The sequence below is a fragment of the Prunus persica genome, chromosome G7 (assembly GCF_000346465.2).
Source record: "Prunus persica cultivar Lovell chromosome G7, Prunus_persica_NCBIv2, whole genome shotgun sequence".
NCBI lineage: Eukaryota > Viridiplantae > Streptophyta > Magnoliopsida > Rosales > Rosaceae > Prunus > Prunus persica.
This window is the reverse complement of record NC_034015.1, coordinates 5,219,384-5,247,286: the sequence shown is the minus strand read 5'-3', so window position 1 is coordinate 5,247,286 and position 27,903 is coordinate 5,219,384. Positions and strand designations below refer to the sequence as shown.

Sequence of the window (27,903 nt, the reverse complement as noted above, 5' to 3'; positions counted from 1 at the left end):
CCATTCATATAACAAACGGTCAGTGTCGTCAGAGATAAGAGATTTTTCTTCTTAGTCGCAGTCTGCAAAATGGTATTATATATGTTAAAGTCAAAAAAGATGAATAAAAAATTCCATCTTTAACATAACAATAAAAGAAAATCAAATAAAAAACCAACAAAAAAAAATTAAATCAAGTTTTGAGGAGTATAAATTGGGATAGAAGGGGAGAGTGAGAGTTTTTTTTTTAATTTTTTAATTTTTAATTCATATTTTAATTAATTTTGATACAAAATACCATTTTGCCCTTGCATTTAACAGAAAAGTTAACACTAATTGATGGCAGGACTATTTGTCCTAACGAAACTGAAGTTAACGGACCACAGGAACCATTTTGGAAATTGAGGTACTCAAATGCAAATCGGGTCTAAGTTCAAGGACTAATAAAATGATTAACCCTTTATAATATGTCATGCTAAATAATTTTTTGAATAAATATCTATTAAAAATCTTTCGCACACTCATGACTAATAGAAAAAACTGAACCTTGAACCCTAAACCCTTTTCTCCATCCATTGGTTCTACTACTACTTGGTTCAAGGAACCGATAGATTTCCTTACTGATATTTTGTATGAGGATTGTAATAAATAGTTTTTACGGGCATGATCTTAGGGGAGACGGGGGGCCACTCTATCCAAGGCAAGGTTCCTTCTATTACTTGCAGTTGAGAGGGTAGGTTACTTCGTAATCGAAGACCAAAATGCCCATTGAATGTAGAGACACTCGCCTAATCCTCTAAAACATAGCTTACTTTTTGTACTTATTCCATCCTTCTCCTCAAATAAAATGATATCGCTTTTTGACTATAAAAATATAAAATAAAAAAATAAAAAAAAGTAACGCGTAGAGCGTGTGAAACGGAAAAGGAAAAGGCATACTACATGTGCAACTAGTTACATAAGAAAAAGAAACGTTTTGATAATTTTGTCCATTTCGTACTGAAACATTGGTTTCCCTACCACTTGCATATCTTCATTCGTATGCTGGTGAAATGCTATGTTAACCCATAACGTGACACTAACTGGACCCACTTGGACTCACTAATATTTTGCCATGAGAGGTAGATTTTTATAATGAATTAATTTCATAATCTGTTATTATTTATTTTGTCTGCTAACACGACACATATGAATAAGTCAACATGGGTCCATTTATTATTATGTCATGAGTTAAGACAGGCAAACAAGTGGAGATACAAAAGTGATATGAAAATTAATGTTTTTTTTAGTAGAGGTAATAGTCTAAATTATAGAAGATAGGGGTTTCACACACACACACAACTAAAATGTCATAGAATTCAAACTTAACACATCTAATCTACAAGTCAATACCTTTTTTTATTAAGCTAGACCCTATTGGTTATGAGATACAAAATTAATCAGAAATATATATATATTAAACCTCTTTAAACTTTTTACGAAAATTTTCCTTATAATTGGATAATTGGACCTAAAGCATAGTTTAGGCACTTGTGGTTGAGTTGGTTTGTTTGGTTCTTGATGACCATTTCTCGATCAAGGTATCTGAATTTGTAAATAGTACGGGATTGGCTCTTGCAGTGTTTGATATCAAACCATACCAGAGCCGATTGGTTCCGGTATGAAACGGTACCATTTCAGTACCACTGTTGCTAGTTGCAAACAGCAGCAAAATTTGCATCCATTCATCAACGCCAATCAACATATTCAATCAAATACTTGCTAATTCATCAATCCAGCAACATTCAAGCATTATAAACATTCAACGCATAAAAACTTATACGATTCAATGCCTTATTGCTTACAAACTTATACATATAAATTATGACATAACAGAAACTAAATAAATGATGCAATCCAAGCTTATGCAATCCGATTTGGGGTTTGGTTTTTGGATTGAATTGATTAAATGATCGATTGGGGTTTGGTTTGGGTTTTGGAATTATGGAATGGGGTGAGAGAGTGAGATAGAGAGAGATTTTTTTTTATTTTTTTATTTTTTTTTCCTTTAATTGAAGGCTCTGTTGATTTGGGGCAGAGAGAGAGAGAGAGAGAGAGAGAGAGAGAGAGAGAGAGAGAGAGAGAGAGAGAGAGAGAGAGAGAGAGAGTGTGTGTGAATAAAAAATAAAAAATTATAAAAATTAGAATTAAACAATGTTAGGTACGGTACGAGATGTAATTGTATCAAATATCTGGTATTGCTCCAGTGCCATACAAGGTTGATACAGTTCGGTATCATATTGGATGTAGCCAAAAATTAAATAAAATATCACGAGTCCGGTACAGTACGGCTCAGAACGTGTTTGGTTTCAATTCTTTGCGTTCAGATGCCCAACCCTATCTATTTCTATTTCTGATCCCAAAAAAAATAAAATAATAATAATAATAATATTTCTTTCAATGGGCCACTAGATATAAGTTTTAGAATACTAATCATAAAATTCATTTACTTTTTACTTTTTTTACTTTGAAACACCAAACCAAAAATCAGGTTTAAGAATTCTTCTTAAGAAACATGTACTCTATGTTTGACTCTGAACTTATTTAATCTCTAACAAAGAAACTATGTTTAAGCTAGAAGAAAAGACACATACATTCAGGGAAAAACATTGCGTTTTCTTTTTCATGTGGAAATATGCTCGTTTAGAAATGCTTCTATAAAAGAAATACTTATACTTATAAGTGCTTCTAAGCACTTTTATTAAAAGAATTTATTTATTTATTTATTTTAAAAATCAGAATGCTTCTTGAAAAAGTATTTGAAAGTTATTCTAAAGATACTTCTTTATAAAACGGTTTTATGATCCATAAGCATTTTTAGATTTTTCAATCAAACACTGCCAAAAGCACTTTTGGCTCTGATCCTCTGAAAAACAAGTCTTCAAGTTGCAAAGGACTCAAGCCGAATTAGCTATTTTAGTTCAATTGATATTGATCAAAAAATTATAACTAAGCTTAATTGATTTAATTTAGAGTCGATCATCGTAGTCGAAATTTTTTATTTTTTATTTTTTGAGTTACATTGATAAGGGGGAGGGGGCACACACTCTATGGGATTCGAAGCTGGGTCATGGGGGGGAGAGGGGAGCACCTCAACCACTGAGGTCAACCCAAGGACCCTAATTTTTGGTTTTTTTTAAAGGCTTAATTACTACAATGCACCTTGAAACATTAGTCAAATCTCACTTTACCCCCTTAAGTTAAAGTGACCCATTTTGTCCCCATGACCAAGGTTTGATGTGCCATCTAAAAGTCCGTTAAGTTTGATGACGTGGTAGGGGTGTTTTGATAATTTTGTGCACCTAGGTCATTACGCAAATTGAAGTAGGTAATGCGAAAAAAGGGGAGCCCCCCCCCCTAACAGGAGATAAAAAAAAGCCCCCCCCCCCCGCCCAACCAAAAAACCCATCACTCCCTCCCCCCCGCCGGGCAACCCCACCCCATCTCCCTGTGTAGAACCAGAAAAAGCCATCACCCCCTCCCCCCGGGCAACGCACCCTTCCCTTGCGTAGAACCCAAAAACCTATTCATCGCCTCTCTCCCCCCCACCCCCTCCCTGAGCAGAACCTAGAAATCCATTGCCCCCCTCCTCCACCCCCACTGATTTCTCACACTTCCCCCGATTTCTTCTCTGCTCCCCCCTTTCCCAATTGAGTCCCATCGCCCCCTCCCTCTGGTTTTTTCTACCCTACTCCCACAGAACCCGAGCCCCCATACTCATTCCCCTTCTCCCCAACCCGTGCCTCTCTAGCCCATTTTCCTCATCGCAACCCACCCTGCACAAAGAGAGAGAAAGAGAGTTCAATTTTTTTTTAAGCTTTAAATTTTATGTTTGTATTTTAATTTTTTTAAAAGTAAATAATGTTTAAATTTTATGTTTGGTGAACAAAAAACCTAGGTGCACAAAATTACTAAAACACCCCAGGCATGTCATCTAACTTAACGGACTTTTGGATGGAGTTAACGGTAGGGGCAATGTGGAACATCAAACCTTGGTCAAGGGGGCAAAGTGAGTCACTTTAACTTTAAGGGGGTAAAGTAAAAATTGACTAATATTTCAGGGTGCAGCGTAGCAATTAAACCTTTTTAAAATATAAACTTTAGCTAATCCGTAATATAATTTGGGGTGACTTTGGTGGTTGAATAGAGATCATGCCAACCCCTAGAAGACAATCAAACTTACTAAATTTAAGTGAAATCCACATGATACAACTTGCACCTAGACCAACCTACTACCACGAATTAAATTAAATGCATGAAAACCAAAGTTTTGTCACATTTTAAATAGTTTCCTTGTGTGTGTATGTTCGCATCACATGACCTAACATAGTCCTCCTCCTAGTCCTACATTATTAATACTTGCATGCAGAAAATGCCAATGCAGCATAATTTTCAACTAGGATTTCAGACACGTGTCGCCTGGAGAGGCAATCTGGTATTTACATATACTTTGGGACTTGGAACACATGCAGCTAAGTTAACCTTTGGGTTTCTCAGAGTCCCTACCATGTGCCAACCCAAAAGAAGATCCTATGTCTTTGCCTTTGCCAATTACTATTAGAAAAAGCACTTCAGTGAGTGGCACTAACGGAGAAAAGGCTAATATAGCCCAACTCAAGCCCTACAAAAGTGCTTTCAGAGAGAAGATAAGGACTTCTGGGCGACCATGGAATTGAGCTGGCAGTGGACAGTTTTGGTGTCAATAAGGTTGATTTCGGGTCGGACTGTGGTCCATATGTAGATCAATATTCATAATACAATTCTATAACAGTTAAACCACATATGTTTCTGTATACTACAGAAGTGGTTGATCTCTATCTCCGGGGTAAAAAGTAAATGAATTTAACATATCGAGTCGAATAGGAAAACTGAGCCGAGTTGGGCTGGAAAAAATCAGGTTGACAAAAAAGGGGACCGAATTAACCAAAAATGTTTTGATTCTTGTATTAAAAAAAATTGGACTAACAGTGTAATTTTTAAGGGAGCTTCACTAATATATCCAAACTATGGGCTGAAATTATAAAATAAAAATAAAAAAATCACATAGAATGCACTTTAGAAACACATCCAAAACTCATTTACTACATAAGAAATTGGTGTTTAAGTTTCTATAAATTACGTGATTGCCATTGATCAACTTAAAAAAGAAGTCCAACACAAAAAATTTAAATAGCATCCAAAACAAACCCAGCCCAATTTTATAAATGAAAAAACCCAAAAAAATTCATTACAAACAAAACGTCTTGAAAACCATAACTTCATTAATGTGTCATGTTGATTAATGATTGTAATATTCCACACTTTCACTGTCATGTTGATTAATGGCTGTAATGTTCCAGTCTAGGGTAATAACATTGCTAGTTTGTTGTCATGTTGATTAATGGCTGTAATGTTCTAGTTCAGGGTAATAACACTGCTATTTTCCTATGACATCCTATTTCTAATTCATGTCTACCCCTGTAATGTTCCAATTTAGGGTAATAACACTTCTAGTTTCCTATGACATCCTATTTCTAATGCATGTATACCTTTGCAATGTTCCAGTCTAGGGTAATACCATTGCAGGTTTACTGTCATGTTGATTAATGGCTATAATGTTCTAGTCTAGGGTAATAACATTGCTAATTTACTGTCATGTTGATTAATTGCTGTAATGTTCCAGTCGAGGGTAATAACACTGCTAGTTTCCTATGAAATCCTATTTCTAATGCATGTCTACCTTTTGTAATGTTCCAGTCTAGAGTAATAACACTGTTAGTTTCTTATGAAATGCTATTTCTAATGCATGTTTACTAGGAGTGGGCATGGTTCGGGTTGGACTGATTTTTGCCCCAAATTAGAATCGATCTGGTACTATTCATCCAGTTTGGTTCGATTTGGTTCTAATAAAAAAATTTCAAAAACTGACCGGTTCGAGTTGAACCGATTTTGGTCCGGTTCTATTTTAAATCGGATTATAAAAATTAATTTTTAATACAATTCTCAACTGAAAATATTCTTATTATTACTTGAAAATTAACAAATTATTCAATTTCATATAAAAATAAATATTAAAGTTAGAAAATAAAGATATTTTGAAATTGAACTTGGAAAAATATTAGTTTTTTTTTTGTGAAATTAAAAATATAGCATTAAATATAAATATATATTGAAATTATATATTTTTCAATTTAACTGTTTTGGTTCGGCCCGGTCTGATTTTTGAAGATATGGAACCGGATCCAAAATCGGTCCGGTTCAATTTTTGACTGATTGTTGACTTTTTGGTCAACTCAGTTTTTTTTCAATTTGGTTAAGTGCAGTTCTGCTCGGATTTTTGGTTTCGCCAGTTTAAGTGCCCACCCCTGATGTTTACCCCCTGTAATGTTCCAGTCTGGGGTAATAACACTGCTAGTTTCATATGACATCCCATTTCTAATGCATGTCTACCCCTGTAATGTTCCAGTTTAGGGTAATAACACTGCTAATTTACTATCATGTTGATTAATGCTTGTCATGTTGCTATTTCTAATACATGTCCAACAAAGAAAAGATGAAGAAAGAACAAACCAGACCAACTCAAAACAAGTTGAGCCCAAATTGTTAATACTATTATATCATAGAAGTACGTTGTTAATATTTTGTAATAGAAGTACATTGTTAATACTCTGTCATAGAAGTACATTGTTAAACAAAAATAAGATCCATAACTGAAAAAGTAATAAAAGATAAATTGACCATCAAATCTTAAAATACATTTTGAAAATCAACTAAAATCCGAAGAGAAACACATAATTGAAGCAAAATATAAAAAATCTCAAGTCCAAACCAAACAACGACGACGACAATGATGACGACGACGACGACGACGACGTGGCGAAGAGGAGTAGAGCTCGAAGATGAGGAGTAGAGCTAAGAGCATTTGATCAAGGTTTGTTCGAGGTCTTGGACAATCCGAAAAAAAAGAAAATCAATAGAGGCACGATTTTAGAACAAGAAATTGAATGTGAAATATTGAAAATTGTAGATTAAAGATGAATAATATAGTTGGACCTGAGACGGAGCTTCAATGGAAGCTCCTCTTGCTCCAACACCAGATAAAGCACCAACAAGAAAGGAGAAAATAAATCTGATTTTGGTTTTTTGGCATATTTGGGCAGATCTGATTTTTCTCTCTCAAATCCATAATGCAAGGGCAATATAGGTATTTAATACACACAAATAAACTAAAAAACATCTATTAAATTGAAAAAATTAACAACTATCATTTTTTATTTTTTATTTTGGTATGTTTATAGTTTTTAAATAGTATAGGGTTTCTTTATAAGACTATCTCTAAGATTGGGTATATAACTAAATTTCTAATTTTTTATTTGTTTAATAAAATATTTAAGCCCAGTACTAAATTTATAAGCTTACAACTAAACTTTCCCCAAACCAAACTCCAAATCACCTCTCTTTTCTAGACTCAATCACCTCCCTTTACATGAAATTGAAATTTTAGTTGGGTTTTGTTAAAAAAGAATATAAAAAAATTTATAAAAAAGAAAAAAAAGAAAAAAAGATTTTGGTCCAAAATCGATAATCAAACCAGTTTATGGGCAAACTGGACCTCGCTGAACTGGACACCAGACTGAATGAATAGTGTCGATTCCAATTCCAATTTGAGGTCAGAACTGGACCAAACCGAACTTTACCCAGCCCATACATATAGTTCTATATGTATGTGTTCCTCATATGTCTAAATTACAAAATATTGGGATTTTAGATGTTTATACGTGCATATGACTATGTATTGCCGTCACACTTTCCTATATCAATATGTGCGGACACGTGGCGATACACAAATTTAAGGATGTACCTAATATGAAATACCAAAGTACATATTCTAACATATTAAAGATCTTGTAGCTTAAGTGGTTAAGCGTATTTATCTTGCATCCTAGGTCCTGGATTCAATTCCACATTTCCCCAATAGTTGTATAAAAAAAAAACATGAAATTTTTTTAACATAAAATGAATTTAAAATTTAGCATTTAATCTCAAAATTTTCGTCCGTCCATTTACAGCCAAGTTCGAACCCTTATTGTTAAAATTAAAAATAAAAAATAAAAAAACAAAAAAAAACATAGAAAACAGAATATATGCAACCTAAAATATTATAGTCGCAATCATGCTATATCGTCCAACTTGCTAAACGGAGCCCTAGCTAGGCCCACAGTGCTACGCAGCTCCCCTAGATTCCTGGGCCACCTCTTGTTAGCGATAATTATGGTGCCAATTGCCGAAAGCCCTACTCTCAATTAAATTACAAGTCACTACTAGCTAGTGTTAAGTTTACTAATCATTATTCATTAGAGGTAAGGCAACAATGAGTTGGATATCCCCACATCACCTACAAATGCTTCCCCACCACAACTACTATAACAAATATATAAATTAACATTTAAACTATCTTCAAGTCCAAAACCAAAGCATCTATGTCACCTTGGCCGTTATAGATATAATATTTTGTCTACAAACCATCAATAATAATTTCACTAGGATATAACTTATCCTCCACGCCTTAGGCACCAACACACAATTAATAATTACATGGATGCTTGAGTTTTATACTTCTAGTTTTGCAAATAATATGGCATATATCATATGGTTTGCTAACGTGTAGGATATATGTGGGAGAAATATTATCTTGTCAAGCAAAATAAGATACTCTTTGTGTTGTCATATTAAGAATTCGAGCTAGGCAGTGGAGTACAGCTCAGTTGGTTGAGATCTTTCATCTCCACTCATGTAGACAAAGTTTTAAAACTCCATGCACCTAATAAATATTTGTGTAAACTCTCTCCACCAATCGCTTGTACTAGAAAAAGAGAAAGAAAAAAAAAGGAATCCGAGCTATGAATTGGTATTATTTTTATCAAATTGGATGGTTCAAATTCAGACTTTGACAATATAAGCATTTGTATATCAAGATAACATTATTCTAACATTACTCTAACACAAGCATTCTCATATCATCTCATTCTATATGTATGCATTTAGTTTATATACAAAAATATCTTTGATAGTTTGGTTAGAAAAATGAGAAATGTTATTTGCATTCTCAGTTTGTCATCACACACTCTTTGTGTAGGTGTTTTAAAATAATAAAATATTGAGTTTTGGATTGCAAAATGATGACAAACTAGAAGTGTAAATAAAGCTTCCTAAAACATATAGATATATTGTTAGAGTTTGTATAGGAAAATACACTTTCACTTGAAAAACACTAAATAGGATATGGCCCTAGTGGAGGCAAAGTTAGGGTTCATCTTGGTTTAGGCTTGGAATGTATATATACAGAGAACTTTCGTTGAGGAATTCCTCAAATAAAGCTTATTTGAGGGACATCTTTGCAGGGCCCACTCTGCATCGTATTTAACTAATCCAAACCGTCTATTTTTTAGATAATCATTCAAATATCATCTCTACAAAAAAGTCACTTGAATCCAATATCATTTAACCACTCAATTGAGTTATTGAAATTTTAGTACTTTCTTGAAGCACCGTGTTCATTGATTTTGTATGACACAATGGGATGTCTAAACGATTTCCGATTTGTCTAATTTTTTGCAAGGATGATCTATGAATGTAGACTTAAAAAATAGATGGTTTGGATCGTTTAAAAATAATTCGTAGAGGACCCTAAAGGTGTCTCTCAAATTGATCCCTCAATAGAAGGGGACGATATATATATATATATATATAAAATTGTCAAAATATGGCCTTTGGGCCTTGGGGCTCTATTGATTAAATTAATATTTCTTTTTTATTAATTAGAAATTCATTTGTTAGATAATATAATTATTTAAAATTCGAATATGTTTGAATAGTTATTACAACTGTTGGATGAAGAGGTTTTAGACCTCTATATATTGACAATTCGTCCAACCCAGTAAGACATAGAATTTTTGGAATTGCATTATCATTCTCCACACATAAACACTTCCTGAGAGAAAGCATGTCATTGTTCGCCATAAATCAAAGCTACAATACTTAGGCTTTGATTTGTGATAAAATCATGGTGGTCATACTTTTAAGGAACTGCAACTCTACAGGACTCTATCACCTATCCAAGTCAGTATTTTCTATTTGATTCTACTGTTGTATTAATTTGATTTGATTATTTTATAGAATATATTTTCGCGTTGTTTTATTCTGATTGTTACATATATTGTCATGTGAACTTCTAATTTTCTATATGAAAGGTTATTTTTTTATTATATATATTTTTTTTGAGTAAAAGCAATCGGGGGAGAGAGGTTAACACAAATATTCATTAGGTGCATTTTACATTTGAATTGAAGTTTCCTTATAATTAAAAAAGGACGGAAGAAAATGTTGAGATGTGAATTAACAAGTACATGTAGGATTAGATTTCTTGCAACATTGTAATAATTATAAGGGTGGTTGTTGTTAAGGTAAACTATGAGCAGGGACGGAGCCAACATGGGACTAGTGTGGTCCCAGGCTCCCACTCCATTTTTACCTTTTTTATTTGTATATTATATATCATATATAATATTTTAATATATTAGATTAATTTTAGGATATTAACTCCAAACTAAATTAATATATTAGGTTCTTTTTATTTATAAATAAACCATAAAATTTATTGATCTCCCTTCTACTCATCTCCCTTAAATCTTCTAGGTTAGTTTATGATATTTGCAATATAAAATCCTAAAGTTTTAACCTTGAATCACTTGAATCCGATATCTCAATTAAAGTATTGAAATTTAAGTACTTTCTTGAAGCACCATGTTCATTGATTTTGTTGGTCTCAATTAGATGCCTTAATGAATTTCAACGTGATGTCAATTATCAAGACAAATGTTGTACTCTTTTCCTTTTACTAAGATTTTATCCCACTCAGTTTTCTTAATAGAGATTTTAGAGGTAACTATCATTGATATGCGGACATCCTTTCAATAATTATGTGATTGTCTACTTGAGGAAAAAAAAAAACTTTCATACAACGAGAATATCACTGTTTTACCATCTTGAAAATAACAAAAAGTTTTATCCCCATTACATGATAGTTAATATTTTATGACTTAAGTTTTTTAACGATGCAAAACATAGAAAATAGGAAGCATCCTCCAAGTAACCCTAATATTATATAAAGATGAGATGACAAAGAAAATAACACTCCGAATTCTCTCTATTTTTAGCGTCTAATGTTATCTATATTGTTATAATTATACATCAACTTTTTAGAAATAGGAATATTTTTAACTTTCATCATAACATGAAAGACATCAATCCGTCAAAAGGGACTTATTAGTCATGAGAACGACAGCTTGACTAACACTCTCTCAACATGTCCCAAATCTCCATGCAAGAGCCCACTGTCATGTGCATGCCATTTGGCTCATCCAATATTAATAATGATATTTTGTGATTGTTTATATATATATATATATATATATGGGGTTTTTCTTTTATGGTTACGTCAAAATATTATTATTGTGCAAATGTCAGTATAATAAGGTAAAAAAATAAAATAGAATAATAAAAAACACACAACGTCAGCACGATATATATATATATATATATATTCCTGAAGAGATTTTTTTTCTTGTTATTGGTTTGGTCTAAATATTATCTGAAATGTTAGGCTACCCAAATTTTTTTGGTCCAACAAGAAACTTTACCAGACGCATACATGCTCTCTTTTTCGGAACTTTACCAGACGCATACATGCTCTTTTTTTTGGGTCAGAAACAGACAGACATGCTCACTTCCATGCGATGGCATTCTCGTAAATAATTCACACAACAAAGGTTTCTCTGCTAAGGCCACCCCCGTCAACTAACCAGTAAGTAACCACGCCCCGCCAAACACTTCCCCAGCGAGAAACTGTCTCCCCACGCGCACATCTGCACATGCTACATTTGAGAACAAGTAAGTGCACTGTTCAACCTGCGCGGCCAAGACAATTGCCTTGTAAGTCCCGGGTTCCATCGTCATGACGTCATGTATGGCAGTGTGTGAGAAACACACCCTCTGCTCCCTTCCTAACTTGACAAAAGCAGAAAAACCAATGTGGCCAACCAGTACCTGGGGGGCTGGGACCCAACTCAGTGGGTGGGGCCAGCGCGTGACTGAAAGCAGGTCGGGATTTTCACTTTTTACTGTTTCACAAGCACTCTTTTCACAGAGTTACAATGATGAGGTAAAAGGAAAATAAATACGTTCAAGAGACAGAGGAGTCAGTAGCAGAAGGCTTTTCTTTTGCCTTTTCAAAAAGCAAAGCAAAGCCAGCAAACCCACTTCTTAGATTCTTCTTCTTCGTCTACTTGCTGTTCTTCTTGTTTTGCTGTTGTTTTACTTTCTTTCTTTTCTCTATCTCTCTGTGTCTCCCTCCCACACATATTTCAGAACACACAGGAAGAAGAAGAAGAATCCCTTAACGCCCACCAGCATTTAGCATATTTCTCTCTTCTGGTTGGACTTTTGTGTTATGATCTGTAAGTATAATTACTCATTTTGGGCTGCATTTATATCTTCTTATTTTCTTTTGTTTATCTGGGTTTCCCCCATTTGTTTCATACCATCAAGTTTAAAGCTTTAGGTGGTATCATGGTGGCTTTTATCTTAAGCTGTGTTAGAGTTGCATGAGTTTGGTTTTGCCTGTAATTTGGAGTTCTGGGGTGGCTCTTATTTTTGTATATGTGAGCTTTATATTACAAATTAGCATAATTTTTGTGATTGCTTAGTTTTTTCATAAATTTTTTGTTGTTTGATGAAGAATCTGTTTTGTGGAGAAACTTTGTAATGTGGGTTGGAGCTTTTGGAGTGTAATTTGGAATTTGGTAGTTGGTGGTTTAATTTAGAAGTAAGAACAAATTTAATGATTTTATTTTTCTATTTATCTTTTATTTTTTGATTTTTCTCTTAATTTTTTTTTGATTTTTGATTTACTTCAAGCTAGTGTGTAAGTAAGAGTATTCGCATCTGAGATTGATGTACTTTTAAAATAAATGAATTTCATGTTTTCATTTTTGTTTTTATCTTTCTCAGCTTGGAATGATTTTCATGTCTGTCTCAGAGTTTTCCTTCTAAAATTGAAGGAAAAAAAAAAAAATTTACATTTTTGTAATCATCTGCCGTTACATAGATTCTGGGAATAAATGGGATGTCAAGCATATTTGCGTCTTCTACTTTTGGAGATTAACTTCTATGAAGGTTCTTATTAAGAAGATTTTATATTTGTTAGTTTTTATAGAGGTTTCATGCTTTGATTGGTTTTTTCTGTTTGCTTCAACAGAGACTACAATCGGAACCAATGACGAAGATAAATCCTGAATTTGAGGATCAGATCCCAACTGAGGGAGTTCTATCAGTGTCAGCTGATGTGAGTTTCATCTCTGATGGTTTTCCCAAGTATAAATTAGGACCTAATAATCAGATACTGGAAGAGCCGAAGGAGAATAATGATGGTCCGACCTTAAAAGAAGTAGTTGAACGGGAAACCACCCATTTGTCAGAACAGCATAAACGTCTCTCAGTTCGTGACCTTGCCAGTAAATTTGACAAGAACTTGGCTGCTGCTGCTAAATTGACCGAAGAGGTTTCCAACTTTTTCATTTATTTTTGTACTCAATTTGACCTTCAACATGGCCCTGTCCAACAACCTTGAAATAGTTATACATCGAATTAAATCTTTGACATTCAGCTCTATGTAGGGCCTTCATATTCTGATGCAGAGACCATTAATCATCCGTTTAGTTATCTTATTACCACTTTTTTTCTGGGAAGAGTATATGACAAATGAATGTTACTTTTCCGGTTTGGATTCAGGCAAAACTTAGAGAAGTGGCTTCTTTGGAAGGACATGTTCTTTTGAAGAAGCTTAGAGATGCATTGGAACATTTGAGAGGGCGCTTAGCCGGGCGAAATAAAGAGGATGTGGAGAAAGCTATATCTATGGTTAGTTTTCCATGATTATCTTCTACTTAGTTTGAACTTGCTTTTGAATTGCCTACCTCAAACAAGTAATCTGCCCCTAGTGGGTGGTGGATATGTATAATGTATCATCACTTCTATGAAAATATTTTATTTATTGAACGAAAAATAGTCTGTTTATATCTATCAATAATTCATGATTGAGCATGCATGGTAAAGTTATTTGGCTTTGGAAATGGAGCGACTACATTTCAGGGCTTTGCACAAATTTTTTAATGCCTGACACTATATGCAATTATTGGTGGTTCCTTTCCCTTTGTTATGCTGTTTCTTTTTCATTATATTATTAAGTTGTAGGAATCAGTTTGTGTATGCAAATCCAATTGGATACTTTCATGCAGGTGGAAGCTTTAGCAGTTAAGTTGACTCAAAAGGAAGGAGAACTGATTCAGGAGAAGTTTGAAGTGAAAAAGCTGGCCAGCTTTCTCAAACAGGTTCTTATTCCTTTTTATATTTCCATGTAGATTTTCAAGGAAATACTTTATATAAAGATTCTTTTACATCTTAGAATTTGACAATCAGGCATTCAGATGCAACTTTGTTTCATTTGTGAAGAACTTGGGTGCAAATTGAATGAAGGGCCAATGCACCATCTAAGTTGAATTTTAGAACTACCAATGTGCATCTGGTTAAGATAAGCCATTGATTCTTTTCTAAAGGACCAACCATAATTTCTAATCCAATATGAGTTCAAAAGAATACAAAAAAACCTATGCATGTTGAGTTAGGTAGGATATGGCAGTTGATATCCGCTTAATATCAATAACAATTCATAGATCCACAAGAATCATATGACCTTGCTGTCGATTAAAGCCCCATACAGAACAACAGCGGCTAAACTTCGATTGTCATTTTCGCACAGGGGCCCATAAACCTCAGGACTTACCCTGCACGAATGCACACACAGACACACATAGGGTACTCCTTTTCATGGATTTTATTTTATGGCGTCCACAAAATGATTTCCAGTAAGCATTTTTTTTTTTCTGAAAGGAAACGAACAAGATAATCAGATTCACTAACCATTCACCTTCAGCAAGTTGCTGTAATTTATCGTCAGGGAGAAGTTTCTTGCCATGCACCTGTTAATTTGTCATCGTTCATGCACAAAATTGTTTCTTATTTTCTATGCATTTTGTATGCGCAGGCATCTGAAGATGCTAAAAAGTTGGTTAACCAAGAGAAATCTTTTGCTTGTGCTGAAATTGAAAGTGCGAGGGCAGTAGTACAGAGAATTGGAGAGGCTCTTGATGAGCAAGACACAACATCCGAAGCTTCTAAAAAACAGGTTTCTATGAGCTCCTTCTTATGCTCGTTTATGATAATCCAATTACATTTTAAATGTCACACACACACACACACACACAAGTAAAGAGTGTCAATTTTTTTATTGACCGCACATCCCAACGTACCCATACTATGTGGGACTTTGTTAACACTCACCCTCAATGTTAGGGTTGGAGACTTGGTTGGCCCCTTCCATGCAGGGTAGGAGAACGAACCCAACCCATCCTTGAGGTACACCTGCTTGCAGGAGTGGAGCTAGGATTTGAAGTGTGAGGGGGCCAAAAAATAAAATGAAGAAGATGAAAATAAATAAATAAATATATCACATTAAGAATAAAGTATATTCTGGCACAATTTAAAAATCAATTTGTAATATTTCAACTGGAAAATCGGATTAAAACTTGTATTAGAATATATTCATTTCAGTAGCTTTTTCATGTTTTTGTGGTCAAATATTTTAACCTATTAATTGGCTAGTTACTGGTTTTTAGGAAAACCTTTTGGGGTACTATAATCACTAACACTTGGCCTCTGAATTATCCATCTATAGCCTAGCTAAAGTCACTGTGAATGAACAATTTTAAAACCAAAATTTTTGATCTTTCAGAAGAATGAATGATAAAAGTGTTTGGTCTTTGACAGGGAAGAGTTTATTTTTTCTCTGATATTTATGGCAGGATATAAGTGTAGTCTTCATCTCTTGCCAGTGAGTCAGAAAATTCGTCTTCAACTTCTGCACTCTTTATATAGTTCCCCATGTGATGCATTCTTTCAGTATTCTATTGCTTATATTATCAGAAGATTTCTCATAGTGAATGGAATATGGAGAATTGCATTCAAGATCAGTAATAATTAAATTATTTACCTTTTAAATTGTGCATGGAAGGACAAGGAACTTATGATTTTGCTGTTGTTCTCTAATGTTAGGATGTGGAGGAACTAGTTGAGGTGGTTCAGGAAGCTAGGAGAATTAAATTGATGCATCAGCCAAGCAAGGTTTTGTGTTATGTTCTCAACTTTGTTTTTTTATTAATAGGTTACGCTTTCAATTTATATGTCAATTCATTTTGGCTCGCTACATGACTTTGTAAAGCAAGAACAATTTTTAAAATCAAGCTAGGAAAACAAAACAGAATATATTAACCAGAATGAAACCTGCAACCATTTTAAGTTGAAAACTTTCATACGGACTCTTTTCTCTTAAAATATCGTGGAAAGTTTTACAATTTAGTAAAGAAAGACAACTTAGAGAAGCTTAAGGGATGGAACGTGGAGCCTACCTTTCATTTGTCAGATATAGTACGGGAGTCTGGAAAATTATGCCATGTTTGATGTCTAAGATGTTTCTCTCTGTTAAGACACATCTTGTTTATTTTTAGTTTTCTGTATGTTTGGAGTATTAGGTATGATAAACTCATCCAATGAAAATTTCTTCAAGGCTTCTGCTCGAATTACTGTTCATCATTAAATCATGCTACAACTTTCCCATATTAGCATTTGGCACATTTGATCATTTAATTTCAATTGGTTTTCTAATGTTGTATTCCATTATTGGACTTTTAATTCATTCCGTAACTCATACTTGGATGAGTTTGCTCTTTTAACTCTCTTTTTTATTGCTTAATTAAAATAGGTGATATTATTCTTGTCATACCAGCAGACTTTTTGGGTTACACTTCTTGGATTGATATTTTATCTTGACTCATAGAATTAACTTTCAGGTAATGGACATGGAACATGAGCTTCGTGCATTACGAACTCAGATACGAGAGAAATGCATATTTTCAGTGAAGCTTCAGAAAGAGGTCTGTGAAGTGTATTCAAAGATACTTATCTTTTCCTGAAGTTAAATTGAAATGAATTTTAGTTCTGTTAATGTACTGTACTCAGATAAATGCTCTCTTGTTGGCATGGCATGTTTATTTACTTCTTGTTTTCAGATAAATTCCTAAAAAATCTGATTTAATGAAACTTGAATGATCATAGACTTTTTAATTCTCTGGCCTTTTTTTTCCCTCTATTTATTTTCTTTATGTGTACTTTTTTGTAGCTATGCCTGATATAAGATTTCATTTTCATTTAGTCAATCTTTCTATTGTTTATGCAATTTCCAAAAAATTTAGAATGTATAATTCCTTGCCCTACCTTGTTTCCTTATTATTACCAGCTGGCAATGAGCAAGTGGGCAGAGGAAAACAAATCCTGTTTATATCTTATAGATGGTTCAGAAACTCTAGGTGCATATCTACGAATCCAACCTCGCTCAGAAAATGCCCCGCAACTTTCAAAATGTGCAATTCAATGGTATCGTGTTTCATCGGATGGCAGCAGGAATGAAGCTATTTCAGGTATTCATTCAGTCAATGTTATCAAAGAGTAGCTCCTCAGACTGTTCAAGCTGGAGGATCTTGTTTTATGCAGTCAAATGATATACCTGTTTTGTTTTTGTACATGGTTTGCCCATTTCCATGTAGCTTACACCTTTGGGCTACAATGGTAATCGAACATGTTTGTCTATCAGAGCTTTGGTTATGAGAGGTCCTGGGTTTGAAATCTCTCATCCCCGTTAGCCAGTTATCTGTAATCGGTTAAGGATAAGGTTGCACATATATGTTTCTCTGTTTTTATCTCCAGATGAGGCTGCACATACAGAATGATTTGATAAAATATTGTAACTTCCTTCACAGATGTTTTCGTATTGTAACTCCCTTCCCAGATTTAAACTATTATAAGCTATAGGAACTTCATTCCCAGATGTTCTGCCCATGGTTAACAGGTTTAGATGAATTTAGGTGCTCACAAACTACATCCAGTAACAAAAACATAAATCCTTTTCTAGTTCAATGCTGACTCTTAGGATTTGATCAAGTTTTTTTACATGAATCCTATTTTATCGTTTATTGACTAAATTGGCTTCCAGATCATCAATTAGTCCTCCAAATCATTCATGGTTTTTTATGTTACATCTGTCTAATATCGCTCAATTTTCCACCTCATCAGGTGCCAACAAATCAATTTATGCTCCAGAACCCTTTGATGTTGGCCGAATCCTACAAGCAGACATTATTTCCAATGACCAAAGAGTCACAGTGACGACCGCTTGTCCAATTGATCCTGGTTGGTATTTCTCCAAAATGCTCAATATGAATTTTTTTCCTAAGATATTACTTTTAAAAGTGTAACTTATTTTTTCCTCATGTAATCCAAGGTAAATTTCCAGATTTAAGCTCCTCCTTAGAGTATATTATCCATTGTACATATTAAATTGGTCTTAGAGGAGAGCAAACAAAATTTTGATTAAGTTACTTTTAACAGCTGCAGGACTTGGAAGCTATGTAGATACACTTTTGAGAAAATCTAACACTGAATTTAATGTAAGATCCTACTTATCTCTAGTTACTTCCATATTTATCTGCTCGATGATTCGTATTGTGTTGCAATAAATTGCTTCATGCTCATCCACGTCAAAGTAAACAAAAATGTCTTAATTATGTTCTCATATGCCTAAAAATTCTTATGGACCAAATTGTGCCAGGGTAAGGTAAAGTTCTGATCTCTACGTGGTGTATCTAATGTTTCCATTGATGCAGACACATGGTTTAATCTACATAGATACTGACCTTTCATGGTCTTTAGAATTCTAGCCATCAATTCATGAGATTCCCTCAGTTTCTCAGGTAATATTACCCCTTAGAACCAGGGCTGGAGACACACAGGTTATCCTCTCTGCAAAGTGTAGGAGACCGGAACCCAACGCATCCCTTCAGTAAACTGACTTCTATACCACGATAATCTCATAGGTAGAAGTAGAACTCTCCCTTTAAAACTGGATTACAGGAAGGTTGCCCATGCTTTTATACACATTGCATCCCAAAGGTACCCAAGCGATGTGGTACTATGCTAATAAGCAGAACTTATTAGGCCTCATGAGGACAAGAGATGTGTCCTTGGTATCCAGCATGACAAAAGGCTTTCACTACTTTGAGCTTGAATCTGCAAGGAAGTTTGAATTGACTTGTTGGATGTGTTTTGGTCATTTAGAATATTACATTACGTTCCTAATCCAAACTGCCAATCTTTGCTATCACACAACGCGCTAAAATTATCAGAGACTTGTTGCTGGTGCAAATTTAGTGGGATCTTTCCCTCATTTTGGAGATTCATCACGTTATGACTATAATACTACAGTCCGTATGTTTTTTCAAGAAAAACAAGATAATGCCATAATCAGGCTGCATGGACTTTTGAATCTATGGCTTGCGTATGGCTCATCATGATTTCTTATCATGTGCTGATTTGAAAAGAAAGAAAGAAAAGATACATACAGTATTTTCACTGAATGCTTGTCTGCAGAAATAGACAATTTTGCTCTCAGCTAGTTCTGTTTTGGATGTTTTGTAGGTGGTTATTTCGAAAGTGAATGGACAAGATCATCCATCACATTCTGTTCATGCATTTCATGTTGGCAAGATGAGGATGAAGCTTAGTAGAGGATGGATTACAAAGTCTAGAGAAATATATTCCTCTTCAATGCAGGTAAGGTCATTCTCACTTGAATCTATGTTCTAATTAAACATAAATTGATGAAGGAAAACTCATTCGCACATCTCGGTAACAAATTCATCTTCATATACTGAAAAATGCAACTTCTTCTCATTTAACTTGAAGAAGAAAAGTAGAATAAGCCCTAGTTAAAGATGAAATCATCCTCTTATTTCAAGTCATGGACCTAGGATTGGTGAGAGTAATATATACTTCACTGTCCGTGTTGGAATAAACTTATGTTTTATTGCTGATTTGTCGCATTTTAATTCCCAAAATAGGCTTTTGTTTCGAGGCTGTAATTATGCCATAAGGGATTCCTTTCTTGATTTTTTCCCATTCTAGTATCAATTTTTGGGTTGGAATTCTAGTATCCTTACTTGTATAATGCCCTCCTGATAATGAATAACACATGTGAATATCTCCGCAGAATGCTTCCTCATAATGCATCATTTGGGGTTGTATATACAAATCAAAATTTTGATTGCCTTATGCTTTTATGTCCCTCTGACCAATAGAGCATTTACCTACCTTCCAAAATTATAAGAAATTTTCTTTCCTTTAGACCTAAGTACCTCCCCTATTCTTTTGAAAGACGTTTCTATCATTGCTTCTTGCATGCTTTAATTGCTCGTACGTCCCAGACAAGCTACTTTAACACTTTAATAATCTTTCTGTGTGTATAGCTATGCGGCGTTAGAGGTGATATTACTAATGCGGCAAAGGCAATGTTTTGGCAAGCAAGGAAGGGTCTCTCATTTGTATTGACATTTGAAACAGAGAGAGAAAGAAATGCAGCCATTATACTTGCCAGGAAATATGCTCTTGATTGCAATGTATGTCGCTTCTTAGTTTTTTGGCATTCCGTCGTACTGTGGCTTTTTTTAATTTGGTATGAACCAGGAAATATATCCATAGGAAGTTTAATTAGTGTTGCCTTTCTGATGAAGTTTTGCAATTTCAATAATATTTTCTGGCTTACTGTTTTCATTTTTTGTTTATTTTATATTTCTCTAGTTTTTATTTATTTATTTTCTACTTAATATGATGTTTGGAGTGGAAATTATTTAAATGGCAGGTGATGCTTGCGGGACCAGATGATAGAGTATAGAAGGAGTGCTGACTGAGTTTATGCAAATGTGAGTACAATCAGGTGTTGTAGTGTGAGTAATATCTATGTGTGTGTATTTGTCATGATAGAGGAAAATGTGTGTTATAGTAATTGGGGTTCTTCTACTAATTTGGTTGCATCATTTTAGGCAGTGTTTTTGTTTGCCTAATCATTTGTTGTAACAAGTTTTCAGTTCATAATTAATTGGTTCTTTTGTGGCTGATTTGCTTGCCAAAGCATTTCTTTGCACTGATTTTGGTAGTACTCTTGAACCAGTGGATGTGATGGATACCCATAACTATGATTACATTTCGAAAATCTGCTTAACTTGAAGACATAATAAATTCAAAGAATTTTAGTTTTGTTCAATTTTGTTCTTTTTCTTTTATCTTTTATTTTTTGATAGGTAATATGGAAATAAATAAATATACATGTAACATGATTGAATTGGTAACACCACATGTGACGCTTTCACCTTAGAATTTCTCATAGGTATATTGTATTTGAACATAGTAATTCTTTGGTGTGACACTCATATCACCACATAGCATGATTACTCCAACAATTGCTCCTTACATTCTCTCATAAAAATGAAATTGCTATTATAACCTTGCACTATTCTGACCTTGTTTTATGTGGGGTATCCAGCAAACGCCAAATATGTTCACCAAATAACGTGGCACTCTTTGAGTTATTTAAATTTAAATTCTTTTAATTAAAAAAAAATCTAAACTATTTTAATTTGCGGAGGTCAGGAATTTGAGTTATTTCACTACAACTGGTCTAATTCATATTTGCAAATGCCGATGAAAATCTAGTGACGTATGATTTTTATTCCAAGGGGTAAACGTGCAGAAGTTTCCAAATTTTTTAGATGAAAAATTAAAGGTACTACTTTCATAATTCATGATAAAAAAACTAACATTATACACTACAATTGTTCACTTTCACTCTTTTACACAAAGTTATTCCTCTTGTGAATTAATTGATTGTACATTAAATAAATTCCATTATTCCCCAACTATGGCCAGCACTTTACCCTTTACGGGCCGACCCGGTTTGAGCGGGGATTAGTCTGGGTTGTGGTTAAGGCTTAAAGATGCCACCCATAGTTGGGGCCCATCCAGGACCACCTCGTGGTTCAGACCCAAAAAAAATAAATACAAAGGTTTTTGTGAAGAATTTCACCTCCCATCTTTAATATATATAAGGTGGAATCATGAATTTTTCAATGGGTTGAATAGCTAAAGTTATTAGCTTAATTAATAATTTTGATTTTCGTGTGCCCGTTTGGCGTTGCTTATTTGGGGTGATAAGTGATTTTTTTAAAATTTTGGGAAGCCCAGTCCGTTTGGTAAACTATGAGAAAATCACTTATTCTTAAAAATTGATGTGAGAGAAAGCTATAAGGGAAAGCAGCTAATGAGGTGCTTTTATTTTCTGATTATGCTGGAATCAGTTTCCAAGAGGTGCTAAGTTTAATGATTATATGAGAATCATTTTCTGATTATGTAGGAATCAGTACCAACAACATTTTTAACAAAATGTTTACCAAACGCCAAACTGCTTTATCTTACAGCTGATTTCTCTCACAGCAAATCTGACAGTGATTATTTTCACAGCACAATAATGCCAAACTGGCCATGCCCGTTTGACATTACTTATTTAGGGTGATAAGTGATTTTTAAAAACTATTGGGAAGCCCAACCCATTTGGTAAACTGTGAGAAAATCACTTATTGTTAAAAATTACAGTGAGAGAAAGCTATAAGAGAAAGCGGCTAATGAGGTGCTTTTATTTTTTGATTATGCAGGAATCAATTTCGAAGAGGCACTGGGTTTAATAATTATGTGGCAATCATTTTCTGATTATGCGGAAATCAATACCAACAACACTTTTAGCAAAAAGTTTACCAAACGCCAAACTGTTTTCTCTTACAGTAAATCTGACAGCGATTATTTTCACAGCACAACAATGCCAAACTGGCCGTAAGTAATTCTGCTTGTTTGAATACATACCAGTTGGTTTTGTTTTCATCTGTGTGGTCCATAACTTTTTAAGATTCCTTACAGGCTTTGCTTTATACTGTCATTGATTGCAACATTTAGGTTTTTTTTTTTTAAAAAAAAAAATCCCTTCTTGTCTTCGATGTGTTTACCTCTTTTCAACCGAGGAGGCAGACGGAAGGAACTTTTGGTCCTTCTTTTTTTGGATGTAGGGCGTGCCACCACCAAGCCTCGAATTTGGGCTTGAATGGAATGTGAGTAGATGGATGTGTTGCGTTCGAGATCTGACTTTAATCAAACAATTGTTCGGCCGAGCAAGGGACCTCCTCACGGCCTAGGTTCTTTCACTACCTCTGGGTCAAGGCTTTATGTGAGCGACCAAATGATGTGGAGTGGGTGGAGATGAAGATTGAACGTGAAACGTAATGAAACGAAGAATAAGTGCGTAAAGTAAAGGTGCTTAAACTTAAATATAATTTAAAGACAAATGTGTAAAGTAAAGTGCGAAAGATATATAACGTAAAAACGAGAATTAAAGTGCGATAAAATGAATCAAAGCGATAAATAAAGCAAGAACGAAATAAAAAGCGATAAGAACAATAAAGTAAAATGAACTTGAAATTAAACTTAATTGAAGTGCGATAAAAATGAAAAGTAAAGCAATTGAAATAAACTTGAATTTAAATTACAAGAAAATATAAATTGAATGAGAATTTAAACTTACACTAAGAAAAGGAAGAACTCGCTACACTAGATGCATGAAAAGTAAAATCCTAAGTCTAGGAAAAGAAAAATGCGAGACGAAAAATTGGTTTGTCTGTCTGATGTTGTGTCTCTTCTGCCTTCGTTTGGTAAGGTTTATATAGGGCATCCATCAGCCCATGGGCTGGCCATTGAATGGCCAAATGTCAACTCTTTTAAAACTCTTTCCTTTTGAAGCCCCTTGAATTCGTGGGATCACATCAGTGGAAATATTCTGATTGCTTGATTCTCTCATGTTTTGGAGTATGCTGAACTATCATCAATCTCCTTGATTTGTTTCCTTGTGAGGCCTCTATCACATGCACATTGACCTTCGGAAATCTTGGGCGTGAATCCGTGGCTTGGGCCTTGACCTCCGAGATTTCATCTTGACATATGGTGGAACCTTGTGCCCCCTTGAGTTTTTAGAATTCTAAAGTTGGCTTACCATCCGTCGACCATCTGCCAAGATTGGTGGTATAGGAACTCCAAATATTTGGATGTTGGGCTTGGCCCTATGTTGGACTATATTTGAGTTCTCAAATATTCGAATATTGGGAACTCGGCGAACATATCTCCTGCCGAACTTCAACTCCCCCGACGGAAATACCTCCCGCCGAACTTCAACTCCCTGGCCCGAATTTGCTTGCCCAAGTGTTGAGAGGAGGGCGCCAAGGTGCACAAGGAGAAAATTCGCCCCGGCCCAGCTTTTTGTAAGAGAAGTGGCCGACCAAGCTATTTAAGGAGTGCCCAGCCCAACTTTTTGAGAATGAAGCATTCGGCCACTTTTGTAAGGATATGCTCGGCTACTTTTGCAAGGATATGCCCGACCACTTTTGTAAAGGGAAGTGCTCGACCATATTTTTGAGAAGGCACCACGGTCTTTGAAGAAAACACCCCGACCGCATTTTTGAAAAGGCACCATGGCCTTTGAAGAAAAGACCTCGGCCACCTTTTTGAGAAAGCACTTCGGCCTCTAGGAATTCTTCGGCTACTAGGAATTCTCGGCCGCTAGTAATTTTTCGGCCGCTAGGAATTCTCAGCCGTTAGGAATTCTCGGCCGCTAGGAATTCTTCGCCCGCTAGGAATCCTCGGCCGCTAGGAATTCTCGGCCGTTAGGAATTCTCCGGCCGCTAGGAATTCTTGGCTGCTAGTAATAGGAATTCTCCTGCCGCTAGGAATTCTCGGCTGCTAGTAAACCTCGCCCGCTAGGAATCCTCGCCCACTAGGAATTCTCCGGCCGCTAGGAATTCTTCCTTGGCAAATTGGGTGAATTTTGACCACCCCAAAACACTATGCCTCACACCAAATGGACTAAAGTTATTCCATAGCAATTAAAAAAACTCACCGAACCATGTACTGTATATTTTGATTTTGGTGCACAACATTGAATTAAAACATTGTCTGATTTTATGAATCCAAAATAGGTTTGTGTGTTTTAGCATTGTTTTGACCCTTGTTTATTGTGAAGGTAACCATGAAAAGTGTACTTTAGAACTTCACCATGGGGGTGTGTTGGAAAGTGGGGAGTATAAAAATGGAAAATTTTGTTACATGGATAATGTTATAGGTGATTTTCTATCATTGGTGGACTTAAGAAAGGTAGGGAAAGGTCTTGGTTACAATGTAAACATTTCCAACCCCATACCAAATTTGGAAATATGGTATAGGAAGGGTGGAAAGCATGGTGTAGGTGGGCTTGAACTTATCAGCTTTGATGCTAAACTGGTTGACATGTTGACCCAAATGCCATGTAATAGGATTGTTGTGTTGTACTATACTGAAGTGGGCATTTCTAATAAAGTTTGGACTCAAGCATCTTTTAGGTGCCGTAGTTTGGATGGTGCAGATAATTATGCAGAGGTGCAACACAATGTTCAAGTGGAAGATGAAACTAAGGTGCAAGATAATGTTGATGATAAGATGAAGCTGAGGTTGTAGACAGGGAAGAAGATGATGAAGAATTTATTGATAGTGATTACGAGTGCAATGAAGAAGAATTTGGGTTTAAGACAGTTGAAGTGCCTGTTCATGAAGGGGCAGAGCACACTATGAATAGTAACAATGAGCAGCCTACTTTTGAGGCTCCTAGAGAGGTGTCATCAGATGGTGAGCACACCTCAGATTTTGATACTCAAAGTGAGGGTGATGGGGATAATGAAGGGACAAGTAAGGTGATAATGAAAGGACAAGTAAGGTGAGAAGAAAAAAAAAGTGCCTCGGTTTAAGCAGTATAGGAAGGAGGTGGATTTAAAGAATTCTAAGTTTCGGCTTAGGATGCAATTTGAAAACAGATAGGTTTTTAAAGAGGCACTGAAGGAATATTCTATTATTCAAGGAAGGTGGGTGTACTTTGAAAAAAATGACAAGAGGAGAATAAAGACAATTTGCAAAGGAGGATTAAATTGTCCATTTGTGGTTTATGGTTCACAAATAAACTAGGATGTGCAAACATTTGCAATTAAGAAGTTGAGCTTAAAACATACATGTGGGAGGGTGTACAAGCTGAAGTGTGTTAATCCCAAATGGATTTGTGATAGATTTTTGGTCTGTCCTTGCAAGTGCACAAGAATGATGTAGTATAGCGTTTGACAAGTCCACGTGTCGTTCCCACGAGGATTCCAAATTAATCTAATATTTGAATACCTAAATTAAATCTAACTGATACGCAAGTGAATTTGTAGACATTGTTGTTATGAAAGTTTATGAAACAAACAAGAAATTAGTGAAAACAATTGAGAATAAAAAGGTTGAATTTTAAGGTAGAAAAACAATGATGAAGGTCTAAGGTTTCGGAATCAACCACATGCAATCCAAGTTAGATTTCAATTTTTTTAACATATTCTTTCAATTTTTTAGATGATAATTTCCTTATCTAAGTCCTTTTCAGGCACTCAGACCATAGTTTTCCTTAAGTGTAAGATTCTTTTCTAGTTCAGACAAAGATCATATACCTAATCCTACAATCTATCCTAGTTAAGGCATAAATTTAATAAGTTGCACTACTACAAAAAGTGAAAAAGACGACCAGAAAACAAAGACAGTAGATCAAAAAACCGTTGCTGTGTTTGAAAAGACGACGGTAGTAGAAAACCGTCGTGGATGAATAACTTAAACACCTAAAAAATGGAGATTGTCATGGATGATTTTAAACAACGACGCACCAAATTAAAAAAGCGTCGTCTTATCGAAAAATTTTTCTTCAGAGTTAAACTTTGTGCCGAAAACAACAACAACAACTATGAAGCCACTGACGTAGAAAGTAAAGACAACGGTTTTCAACAACAGCCGATGTGTTAACTCCTAAATAAACACGACCAAATTTTCTTAGTCAACGTCGTATAATTTCAAAGGAATCCAAGTCGGTATATTACAAAACTTTGCCGTATTAAATCAATGTACCACAACGGTAAAGATAAATTTATCGACTTTTTATTCACAGTGTACTACGAAGGTATCTATTATTCTACTGTCTGGGTAAGTTGTACTAACCACATCGGTTTGTTCAATTAAAGACGTATAATATTATTTTACCACGTTGTGAACTTAAAAGTACCATCGTATTTATTTACTTTATACGTCTGACCTTATCTGTAAACCGACGTCTTAAGTTTTATTGCTTTTTAAGATTTATTTTTGGATTTTTGTAGCCTACGACGGCAGATCAACAGAATGACAAGAATTGTAAAAAAACACGAAGGTTTATATAGAAAACTGTCTTAACAAGAAAATTAGAATGAAATCTTACCAGAGGGAATTCTGTTCCTCATCATAATCGATTCACTAATGTGAGAGAAAGACAATATTTTAGACATTGATGATGTATGTGTCTTTGTGTCTTTGAGATACACAAAGGCACATACACATCAACATCCAAAAACATTTCCTCTAAAATTTGACGACGGCAGCCACACATCAACATCCAAAACGTTTGCTTTCAGAAAGACAATTTTTTAGAAGTTGATGATGTGTGCATGTTTGTGTCTTTCAGATACACAAACACACACACACACATCAACATCCAAACTATTGCCTCCAGAGAGGTGAGACAGAGCCAGGGCATGAAGTGAGGACGGCAGCCAAGGGCAAGAAGAAGTTGGAACCCTAATTGAAAACTGAAAGTGAAGAACGCTTGAAAAAACCATATTTATACAAATAATCTTCACTATCCACGTCAGTTCTACTACACGTAGCGACGTCTGATTA

General features: G+C 34.9%; 1 protein-coding gene across 1 annotated transcript; it reads left to right on the top strand.

Annotated features, from left to right (window-relative positions):
• Nucleotides 12,266-21,186, top strand: LOC18771056 (stomatal closure-related actin-binding protein 3). The gene is made up of 13 exons (XM_007201913.2): nucleotides 12,266-12,512; nucleotides 13,313-13,615; nucleotides 13,846-13,974; nucleotides 14,352-14,444; nucleotides 15,158-15,298; nucleotides 16,225-16,293; nucleotides 17,019-17,102; nucleotides 17,465-17,645; nucleotides 18,298-18,414; nucleotides 18,613-18,671; nucleotides 19,699-19,833; nucleotides 20,526-20,675; nucleotides 20,918-21,186. The coding sequence occupies exons 2-13, from the start codon at nucleotides 13,331-13,333 to the stop codon at nucleotides 20,948-20,950; spliced, it is 1,476 nt and encodes a 491-aa protein (XP_007201975.1). The 5' UTR covers nucleotides 12,266-12,512; nucleotides 13,313-13,330; the 3' UTR covers nucleotides 20,951-21,186.